Source organism: Falco rusticolus, chromosome 7 (genome assembly GCF_015220075.1).
Source record: "Falco rusticolus isolate bFalRus1 chromosome 7, bFalRus1.pri, whole genome shotgun sequence".
Taxonomy (NCBI): domain Eukaryota; kingdom Metazoa; phylum Chordata; class Aves; order Falconiformes; family Falconidae; genus Falco; species Falco rusticolus.
This window is the reverse complement of record NC_051193.1, coordinates 3,140,011-3,149,948: the sequence shown is the minus strand read 5'-3', so window position 1 is coordinate 3,149,948 and position 9,938 is coordinate 3,140,011. Positions and strand designations below refer to the sequence as shown.

General features: G+C 64.2%; 2 protein-coding genes across 4 annotated transcripts; one reads left to right on the top strand and one right to left on the bottom strand.

Annotated features, from left to right (window-relative positions):
- The first annotated feature begins 2,840 nt into the window (after positions 1-2,840).
- Positions 2,841-7,482, top strand: MFAP1 (microfibril associated protein 1). The gene is made up of 9 exons (XM_037395491.1): positions 2,841-3,018; positions 3,107-3,326; positions 3,991-4,120; positions 4,426-4,613; positions 5,167-5,275; positions 5,353-5,513; positions 5,718-5,877; positions 6,557-6,646; positions 6,776-7,482. The coding sequence occupies exons 1-9, from the start codon at positions 2,940-2,942 to the stop codon at positions 6,956-6,958; spliced, it is 1,320 nt and encodes a 439-aa protein (XP_037251388.1). The 5' UTR covers positions 2,841-2,939; the 3' UTR covers positions 6,959-7,482.
- A 294-nt stretch (positions 7,483-7,776) lies between these two features.
- Positions 7,777-8,986, bottom strand: HYPK (huntingtin interacting protein K). 3 transcript variants are annotated; one of them, XM_037395487.1, is made up of 4 exons: positions 8,632-8,850; positions 8,500-8,555; positions 8,147-8,198; positions 7,777-7,965 (listed from the first exon to the last, which is right to left on the bottom strand). In XM_037395487.1, exons 1-4 carry the CDS (start codon positions 8,815-8,817, stop codon positions 7,870-7,872), a joined length of 390 nt encoding a protein of 129 aa, XP_037251384.1. In that variant the 5' UTR covers positions 8,818-8,850; the 3' UTR covers positions 7,777-7,869. The 3 variants fall into 3 exon arrangements, with proteins under 3 accessions (XP_037251384.1, XP_037251385.1, XP_037251383.1); XM_037395488.1 differs by having other exon boundaries at positions 7,901-8,018; positions 8,632-8,854; XM_037395486.1 differs by lacking the exon at positions 7,777-7,965 and having other exon boundaries at positions 8,139-8,198; positions 8,632-8,986.
- Between the last annotated feature and the right edge of the window lie 952 nt (positions 8,987-9,938).

Below are 9,938 nucleotides of genomic sequence, written 5' to 3'. Positions count from 1 at the left end.
TTCTCCCACCAGTCAGCCTCGCACCGCCCTGGGAACGGGGGGCTCAGCCCCGCAAACTGCCTGGGGAGACCTCCTGCACCCCCGCCTACGGGGCTGGGTCCCCCCATGGCTCCCGCAGCACCAGCTCGAGGGGCAATGCTGGCATTTGGCTTCTCCAGCCTGGCTGTGCCTCTCGGGGGGACACAGGGCTGAGAAGACACGTCGCAGGCCAAGGGCTGCCTTTCACCACGGCCTCCAATGCCTGCGGTCACAGAACTGAGCCAGGCTGCGAAAGCATTTCCCTGTTTGCCGAGGTCTTTATTTTTGCTTCACCTGAACAGGACATTAGGTGCTTTGTGTGCAATTCCCAAGCTTTCCTTTAACTGGTGTGTCTAATTGTTTCACCGAGTCCCCTGTCAAAGCTTGCTCCTTGCCATGGTGGCACAGGACTCACTAGGTGGGAACACACTGTGATAACCCTCAAGATTAGTATCTCATCAGATGATCGAACACAGAGCGGGAGCTCTAATTGCCACCTGGGCATAAAGGCCAGAAACACAAATGAGCTCTTGCTCATTCCTGAGTAAGGCTGGGACCTGCAGTTGCTGTAGGATTATAAAGCTACTAATGCCTCAGTTGTCAAGGCAAACCACAAGCTACAGGGCACCAAAGGAGCTCCACAGCACCAGGGTCCTGCCACACACCCCGTCCCTCCTCCCTGCACAGCTCTAACAGGGCTGTCCTGGCTCCTCCAGCTGCTGCATCAACACACTGAAGCAGGGGGGGGCCCAGAGGGAGCCCACAGCTCTGCCTGGGGCAGAACCGGGGTTGTGGGGGACAGTTGTGGAGGGCACTGCAGGGAGAGCTGTCACGCAGTGCCACAGCAAGGGCTGAGCCCAGGACAGCTGGGCACAGCCAGCCAGTGCTGTGAGGGGCTTGGTCCACATGACCCGCCATGTCTGGGACAGCCACTCCACCACCTGCAGCCCAGCAGGATTGTCCCGGTGCTGGGGCGAGAGGAGAGTCCCCTAGGAAAGAGCCTGCCTTTGTGCCAGCCTCAGGCTCTGCAGCCACCGCTGGGACCCAACGAGGGGCAGTACTGGGTCTGCCCTTCCCGAATGAGATCCTCCTGGGGGGACATCTCCCAGCCTAGAACCAAGGATGTTGAAAGGAAAAGAATTCCCTCCCTGCACTTCCTTTGGGATCATGCTGCAGCACTGACTCAACTGGAAAAGCAAGCTTGCTTTGGGGTTTCCTGGCTGCCATGTGCGGCGCTGGCCTTGACCCACATGGCCTCTGTGACACGGCCACGAGGGCAGCTGTGCTAGCCCTCGGCACAGGCAGGGCAGGCACCTGGCAGGGTGGGGTTAAAGCATGGCTCTGGCCCCTCTGCTTCCCAAATCCCCCTGCCGCAGGGTGCCAGCAAACAGACTTCCTGGAAGATAAAACCTCTTCCTTTCTTTTGAGAAGGCACACAGGATGGCAGACGTGGCTGCGGTGGGTTGTGACCCAATTTTGCCCAACTTCAAAAGAAATTTTATCTTCTGCGGCTGGATGCCAGAGCAGGGGCAACTCACGCGGGCCAATCGCTCCAAGCTCTGCCCTCAACTTTCCCCAGCGAAACCTCACACCCCTCCGAGGCTGACGTGTACTGATGCAGGCAGCACCCACCCACTTACAGAAAACCCCTCGTGCCTGCCACAAAGCAGGCACAGCCCTCACCCTTCCTGACATACACGCCACCACCATCACCTCAGCAGTGCCAAGGGGAAGCTCAGGGGTTCCCCCAGCCCCATGTCACAGCATGGTGGGAGGGCCCTGCTGCACCAGAAGCAGCCCCGTCTCCCGGCACTGGCTGTCCCGAGGGCTGCGGTGGGACATGCGGCTGCGCAGGGACCCCAGTGCCTGCAAGAGGGAGACCTGGTGGCAGCACAGAGGCTCGGCAGGGCTGGCTGGCAGCAGGCACAGCAGGAGGGCCAAGGCTCAGTGGCTGGAGAGGCAGTGACCGCCCAGCTCCAGCTTTGCCCAGAGAGCAGCTGCGCTGGCAGTGGGCACACTGCAGGCCCAGTGGGGGCTCTAGTGGCTTTCCCAGGCTGTGCCAGGGGAGTTCAGCAATCCCACCAGGCGCAGGATGTGTCCTGTGGCCCAGCCAGGCCCCAGGGAAATCACCGGTGATGCCAAGCTCTGTGCTCCCCCCGCCGTACCAGCAGGGGCCGGCTCAGCCTCTGAGGATTGTCACTGCCACCCCAGCCGCGTGCAAAGCACAGCCACACTCGAGAGAGGCAATGGGCGGCAGCTGGGGCACTAAAGCGGCGGCCCCAGCCACCGCGGCACCGGTGAGGCTCCGCCGCAGGCCCCCCGCGGGGCATGCCCCACGCGGCAGGCCGGGGCGGGCGCCAGGCCCCTCCAGCCGGTCAGCGGGAACCTGCCCCGGCGCTGCCCCGCCGCGCCACGGCCCTGCCCGCCACCCCGCCCGAACGCCACGGTGGAGAGCGGAAAAGCGGCACCCGGGAAAGAACCTCCGCGGGTCGGGAGCCCGGAGCCGCCGGCCGCCCCCAAGCACCGGCACCCACCCGCCCCCTGCCACAGCGCGGGGCCCGGCACACGCCGCCACCGCGTCCCCAGCCGGGAGGCGCCGGAGCGGGAGTTTCCCGGCCGGGGCTGCCGCCGGCTCGGCGCGGGACGAGAACGGCCGAGGGGGCGACGCGACGCGGCCCGGCAGGGCCTGCACAGCCTGCACCGGGCCCCGCCCCGAGCACCGGGGCCCGCACCACCCACAGCGCCGCGCGGCGCCCCGGAAGTGACCCCAGCGCACAGCATCACCTCCGGTCACCCGCCGCAGGCTGCGTTCTGCTTCCGGCGGAAGTGGGGGCGCGATTCCAGTTCCGGGTGAGCGGCTACGAGAAGCCGTTGTCAGCGGGCGCTGCTCGGCTCCCGTCTGTCCCGTTCCCGGCGCCACCATGGCGGTCCCCAGCGCCCTCATGAAGCAGCCGCCGATCCAGTCCACGGCGGGCGCCGTGCCCGTCCGCAACGAGAAGGGTGAGTGGGGGGGCCGCGGCCCGGGCCCAGCCGTGGCGGCGGGAGGAGGCGGGCGCGGGGCCCCTCCTGACGGCCCGGGTGCCCGCAGGCGAGCTCTCCATGGAGAAGGTGAAGGTGAAGCGGTATGTGTCGGGGAAGCGGCCTGATTATGCGCCCATGGAGTCCTCGGAGGAGGAGGATGAGGAGTTCCAGTTCATCAAGAAGGCGAAAGAGCAGGAGGTGGAGCCCGAGGAGCAGGAGGAGGAACTCGCCAACGACCCCCGGCTCCGGCGCCTCCAGAACCGCATTGCCGAAGATGTGGAAGAGCGGTGAGTGCTGGGGTCAGTGAGAGCTGTGCCTCTGCCATGCCTCCCAGCAGGTTTGCCTTAGCAGGCAGACTGGGAGCCTGCTCTGCTGTGCTGCAGTGGGGAATTGCAGAACCGGGCAGAAGCTGGGAGCGAGCTCCAGGCAGCGTGGGAGAGTCTCTGACTTCTCATGTCTGTGCCGTGTTGTGCCTGGGCCTCTGGCCCTGCCATGAGCAGTCCTTTCAGCCAGGAGTCACCACTTCCCAGGGCACAGCCCCACATCCAGGTGCAGCTGGGGGGGTGCAGGTGAAAACAGGCTCTGAAATAAAAATTAATGTAATGGACTGAGGTCTGGGGTAGTGGAAAGGGATGGGGTCATGGGAAGCATGCTCTGGGCAGGGAGTAACTGAACCTTGTTTGCCTTCTGCCATGGAGGTGCTGCTGTTTTCAGTTCCAGTAACAGGGAGACTTCCCGCTGAGAACTCTGTTCCTACTTGGTGCATGGGCAGGGAGGAGCTGCCAGTGCATGGCTGCTCCAGCCTCCTGGGAAAAAGAACATGTCAGGTTTCGCTCACACTTGGCAGTTCCAGTGTTCACCACGGCCTTGTTAGGAATGATTCATGGATAACCAACTTCTTGTAGCCTTTTTACATTTGATGCACCGTCGTTTAATCGGGGTCTGTTGCAGGCTGGCAAGACACCGTAAAATTGTGGAGCCTGAAGTGGTTGGAGAAAGCGATTCAGAGGTGGAGGGGGAAGCTTGGCGCCTAGAGCGGGAGGACACCAGCGAAGAGGAAGAGGAGGAGATCGATGATGAGGTATGCTTGCAGAGCCAAGTAACAGGCATGGGGAAGCCCCTGAGTGGTACGGGCTGGAACTGCCTTTTGCATGGATGTGTGGCCTGTCTGGTGCAGCTGGACAGGTGTCAGAGCAGGCAGTGACATAACTGGTGGGTTATTGTCCTCTTGCATGGAATGGGACGCTGGGAGAGGCCACCCTGCATCTGGAAGGATGGGTGCATCATCTCATAGCCAACACTCGACATCACATGTTTTTGGCAGAAGACTGAGAGGGAGGTATAGTGGGGCTGGTTGTCTGACTCCCATGTGTTTGCCTCCATTAGGAGATTGAACGTCGGCGTGGGATGATGCGTCAGCGAGCACAGGAGAGGAAAACCGAGGAGATGGAAGTGATGGAGTTGGAAGACGAGGGTCGATCTGGAGAAGAGTCAGAGTCGGAGTCCGAGTATGAGGAGTACACAGACAGCGAGGATGAAATGGAGCCACGTCTCAAACCTGTCTTCATCCGCAAGTAGGTGACACGGCCATGCTGGTCTGCCCTGGGCGAGGACACAAGACTTAGGAGCTGGAGGCTGAGCACATGCCACTGCCATGGTCTCATCTTCCTTTGCTGTGGGGCAGCAGTTCACCTCCCCAGGGTGGGGGAGCGATGGTCACAGCCTGCCAGGGCACAGCCGGGGAGTGTGGGGCAATCCCTCCACTGACAGCCCCTCATCAGCTGCCTTGGGTCGCTGTGGCGTCAGGCTGTGGGTCACAGTCTCGGTGGGGTCTGCCCAGAGCCCTTGGGCAAGTGCTACACGGTGGCAAAGGGAAGCTGTCAGTGGGCTGTGCTCCACAGCTGGTGGCTTGGTTGCTCGTGTGCACACCCGCAGCCATAGGGGAATAGTGTGGTAGCCCTGGTGAGGGTGATGCCGGAAAGGGGAGAGCCCTGGGCCTCAGCCCGTCCTTAGAGGGAGCGAAGGCTGAAAGCAGCAGCAGTGCAGGAGCGGGAGAAGTCAGCAAGGAGCTGAGCAGCTGTGCTGGCTCACAGGAAGGCTGAACGCTGTTGTGGTCTCTGCCTGCAGGAAGGACCGGATCACAGTTCAGGAGCGAGAAGCAGAAGCCCTGAAGCAGAAGGAGCTGGAGCAGGAGGCAAAGAGGATGGCAGAGGAGAGGCGCAAGTACACGCTCAAGGTGCCAAGGGGAGGGCTGGGGGTCATGCGACGGAGGGGGGGGTCACCACAGCAAGCTTAGCGTGGTCCTTGCTGCAGATTGTAGAAGAGGAAGCGAAGAAGGAGCTGGAGGAGAACAAACGCTCGCTGGCAGCATTGGATGCACTTGATACAGATGATGAGAATGACGAGGAGGAGTATGAAGCCTGGAAAGTACGTGAGCTGAAGCGTATTAAACGGGACCGTGAAGAACGAGAAGCGTAAGTATCGTCTGTGTAGACAGGAGGCTAAGAGCCCGCAGCAGTCTTTGCTAGACATAGTGCCCAGAGCCCTCCCTTACTGCCTGCCCTCAGGGTGCCTTTGCTTCCATAGTCAGGAAAGGTGTAATCCCTCAGACAGTGACAGCGGCCGTCCTGGGAGGTGCTGTGGGGACGTGGGGTCTCAGGGGTTTCTCTCTTGCCCAGCATGGAGAAGGAGAAGGCAGAGATCGAGCGCATGCGGAACCTGACGGAGGAGGAACGCCGGGCTGAGCTTCGGGCGAACGGCAAGGTCATCACCAACAAGGCAGTGAAGGGCAAGTACAAGTTCCTGCAGAAGTACTACCACCGCGGTGCATTCTTCATGGTGAGTGGTGCCGCCGGGGCCTGGGCATGGCTGTGCTGGCAGCAGGGGCTGGGCCTGTGCGCCGGGCGAGAGCGCAGGGCCGGCTTCTCCCTATGGGCAGCCCCCACCGCAGTGCCTTGGGGCTGGGGGTGCCCTGGGGTGAGAGCCAGCCCTTGGAGGTGGCGTGGGGCCAGAACGATGGAGGTGATCTGAACTTGGCTAGCTCTTGTGGCAGAGGGCAAGCAGTGACACTAACAGGGGTGGGAGAGTGTGAGCAGTGACACCATGGTGGCCTGCCAGCTGCTGCCTTACAGCTGCCATCTGGGGCCCGATGAGGACTGGTACAGCCTGTGCTGCCTCACCCGAGCACGCTGCAGTGAGCGTTCCTGGCTGAGACTGAGTCAAAGCAGCAGAGCTGTCCCCATGCTGCTGTTTGGGCTGACAGACCCTGTCAGAACTAAGCCAGCTCTGCATGAGCTATGGCCCAGGCTCTGGAGAAGTGGCCTGAGAGGCCGTGAGGGGTGGCCACCAGAGGCAGGCCTGGGGGACAATGCTCATGTCCCCTGCCTTCGGCATTAGGTTAATAGGATTTAAGTACTGCAGCAGCCCCTGGCAGAGCAACAGTATCGGCTTCTGGTGGCTCTGCCCTACTTCTGCCAGTGCTTGCTGGAAACTTGCAGGCTGTGTCCTTCTCCTGCAGGATGAGGATGAGGAGGTGTACAAGAGGGACTTCAGTGCCCCAACCCTCGAGGACCACTTCAACAAGACCATCCTGCCCAAAGTCATGCAGGTAAGTGTGCTGGCTGGAGGGCACTTGGCCTGCCTGCCACACCGAGGGGTCGCAGCTCCTTGGGAGGGGGGAGTGGCGGGTCCCTGTGTCCTTCCGGGACAGCTGCTGACAAGCTCTTCTGCTCCCCAGGTCAAGAACTTCGGGCGCTCGGGGCGGACGAAGTACACACACTTGGTGGACCAGGACACCACCTCCTTCGACTCTGCCTGGGGCCAGGAGAGCGCACAGAACACAAAGTTCTTTAAGCAGAAAGCAGCGGGTGTACGGGATGTCTTTGAGAGACCTTCAGCCAAGAAGCGAAAAACCACTTAAGGGAGTGGGCAGGAGGGCGCAGCACGGCTGACAGCCAGGCAGGGCACTGCTGTGCCAGTGCCAGGAGCCTGGCCAGGGACCCAAGGGACACAGCACTGTGCCAGGACTCGTGTGCTGCCAAGCCCTCTGCCCAAGTGCCCTGCTCCCTGTGCTGCGGAGACCCAGTGGGCTCCCTGCTCCGGGTGCTGTGGGGGATGACAGCCTGTCCACGTTGGCCTGGCCCGTGGTCGCACCGCTGTCCCACCAGCAGCCGCCCCAAACACCTCGGCAGCACCCAGCAGGGCTGTGTGGGAGTGGTGCAACAACACCCCTGGCCCCAGCGCACCCACTTTTGGAGGAATTAGCAGACTTTTTTACCTGTCTGGTCCACAGCATCTTCCTATTGCTTGTACGTTCCCTGGTGTCAGTTTGGGCCCTTTTTTGGTGTGGAACAGCAGCGACGCCGGATTCTCACCCTCTTTCTGCAGGGCTTGGCTTTTCTACGTGTTGGGGAGGGCAGTTTGATTAAAGTGGTTGTTTTCTTACATGTTTTGGCCATGTTTGTGGAGCGCAGCCGGCCTGTTCTGCACCTTCCTGTGAACCATGGGAGGCTGGCACAGCCCAGGAGACACAAGAAGGGGCTGGGCACAGTGCAGGAGGGTGGCCCTCACTGCGCCTGGCTCACCACTGCTCCCCCACCCTCGTGCCTGGGTCTGTTGAGCACCTTGGCATGTCCCGTGCCAGTCGCAGGGGGGTCTGGGTGCTGCCGGCACAATCCTTTGAGCCCTTTGCAGCCCGTGGGGCAGGGGTGGGCACCCAGTGCAGACCACAGCAACAGCCCCCTCCCAGCAGTGCCTTTATTGGGTAAGGTAACACAGCCCCTTTCCAGCCAGTCTCATGTGTGGCAAGGGAGTGCTTGGCTGGCGCGGCGCTCAGTTGGTGAGGGTGATGAGTGCCTCCACCACGTTGCCCATGTGCTCCCGCAGGCTGCGCTCCGCGGCTGCTCGCGAGATCTCCATCTCTGTCATCTGCAGGGAAACAGGCACAGCCTCATACAGTGGCCGCAGAATGGCGGTGCAGGCTGGGCTGGGGGTCAGCAGCAAGGGCCGCGCACCCACCGCACCGCTGGTGGGCACCAGCCTCGGCTTTGGGTGCAGTTTTGGTGACCAGACATTGGCTGCACCAGCCTGGTGTCCCACCCCTACTCACAATCAGCTCCAGGTCCTCCTTCTTGATGGTCACTTTGGCCAGTTCCTTCTCCCTGGGTCAAGAGACAGGCAAAGCTCTGGTGACCGACTGGCACCCCTGGCCCAATCCGGTGACTGATGGGACCCCCCGCCCTGCTCCAGTGACCGACCGGCACCCCCTGCTCCGGTGATAAAGAGGACTGTCCCGCTCCAGTAACAGACACGGCCCCCCCAGCTCCGGTGGCCAGTCACTACCCCTGCAGCAGCGTGGGGTGTGCTCCGGGAGAGGGCCAGGCACCCACCCCAGCTCCCGAGGCAGGGCTGGGATGTCAGACCGGGAGGCCCCCCGGAGCCCCGAGCGAGCGCGGCCGTTACCTCTCCTGCTTCGCCTTCTGCTCCCGGGACCTTCGGTCTCCGATCACCGACATGGCCTGCAGGACGAGCGCAGTCACGGCGCTGCCCGGCCCGGCCGCCCCGCGGCACCCCCCGCCCCCCGGCCCGCCGCACCGTCTCCAGGTTGGAGCTCTGGATCTCCTTCTCCTCCGCGTAGTCCGTGACGCGCTCCAGGTCGGCCGCGCCGCTGTCGTGCTTCCGCGGCTTCTCGGCCGCGCGCCCGCCCGCCCCATCGCCGCCGCCACCGGAGCCGTTGGGCTCCGTCTCCAGCTCCAGCTCCACGTCGCCCTCCGCCGCCATCCCGCCGCCGCTCCCCGCTTCCGCTTCCGCTCGCGGCCGCCACAGCCCCCCGCTTCCGGTCACGTGCCGCCGCCGCCGGAACCAGCGAGCGGGCGGCAGCGGCGGGCCAGAGCGGTGGCTCCGGCCCGGTGCCGGTCCCCGGCCCCTCCGTCATCCTCCCTGCGGGGAGCCCCCCCAACCCCGGGGCTTCTCCGCCGCCGCTCCCTAGGCGGCAGCCCCGGCCCGACCGGCTGGGTGCATCGGTGCCTCGGCGGGCGCTGCCCGGGCCTGGGGCCCGGGCCCGGGCCCGGGCCCGGGCCGAGGAGGGCACAGCCCTGCCCGCCGCCCCCGGGCTGCCCGCCGGCCGAGCTAAGCCGGGTAAGAGGGTTAAGTAGCCCGATTTGGCTCCTGCCGCGGAAGGATGGGGCTGGCCCTGTGCCACCGCGGTGGCCCTGGCTGTACGGGCGGCCAGGCCGGGGCCGTGCCCCCGGTGTGCCCCGGCACCGGGCCTCGCAGGCCCCACCTGCAGCGCAGCCCCGGGAGCTCGGTGAGGCCAGGGCCCGCCCGGCCGCCCGCCGTGGGGCACAGGCCGAGGAGAGCAGGGTCTGCCCCTGCCTGTCACCCGCCACACCGTGACGGGGACATGGTGTCCCCATGGGACAGGCTGCACCCCGCACTGTGTGGGCACCGGGTGGCTCAGGGTGCCGAGGGCCCCGCAGTGCCCGGTGCAGCTGCCTAGCTGCTGGGGCAGGAGCCGAAGCGCTGCCACCAGAAACCTTGGCAGCAGGATGTGTCCCTGCCGGAGGTGGCTGTGTGGCAGTGGCTGCATCCCGGGGGCCGTCTGTGGGCACGCAGGGCTGTGGGTGCCAGGACCATGCCCCCCTGCCCGGCCGCACAGCTGCCAGGGCCACCTCGGCAGCCGGCCAGCTCCGCTGCCACCTGGATGCTGCCTGTGTCTGCCAGTGCTGTGCCAGCTCCTCCGCCTCCTGTGCCTGCTGTACCACGCACCACACCTGCCTTTGTGGCAGTGTCTGGGGCCTTTTCCCCACCCCGTTCCTGGCCTCCCGCTGCTGCTCCACGTGCGGGGATGTGCATGGGGATGAGGCCACCTGAGATGTCCCGTGGGATCCTGGGGTGGGCTG

What these genes read in the sequence shown, in the direction of transcription:
- HYPK (XM_037395486.1), bottom strand. Translation starts at nt 8,971, where the DNA reads ATGACGGAGGGGCCGGGGACCGGCACCGGGCCGGAGCCACCGCTCTGG. An exon ending in AGAGCTCCAACCTGGAGACG is followed by an intron (nt 8,556 to 8,631) that starts GTGCGGCGGGCC and finishes CTCGTCCTGCAG; the next exon opens with GCCATGTCGGTGATCGGAGA. An exon ending in CAGAAGGCGAAGCAGGAGAG is followed by an intron (nt 8,199 to 8,499) that starts GTAACGGCCGCG and finishes CTCTTGACCCAG; the next exon opens with GGAGAAGGAACTGGCCAAAG.
- MFAP1 (XM_037395491.1), top strand. Translation starts at nt 2,940, where the DNA reads ATGGCGGTCCCCAGCGCCCTCATGAAGCAGCCGCCGATCCAGTCCACG. An exon ending in GCCGAAGATGTGGAAGAGCG is followed by an intron (nt 3,327 to 3,990) that starts GTGAGTGCTGGG and finishes GGTCTGTTGCAG; the next exon opens with GCTGGCAAGACACCGTAAAA. An exon ending in AAACCTGTCTTCATCCGCAA is followed by an intron (nt 4,614 to 5,166) that starts GTAGGTGACACG and finishes CTCTGCCTGCAG; the next exon opens with GAAGGACCGGATCACAGTTC.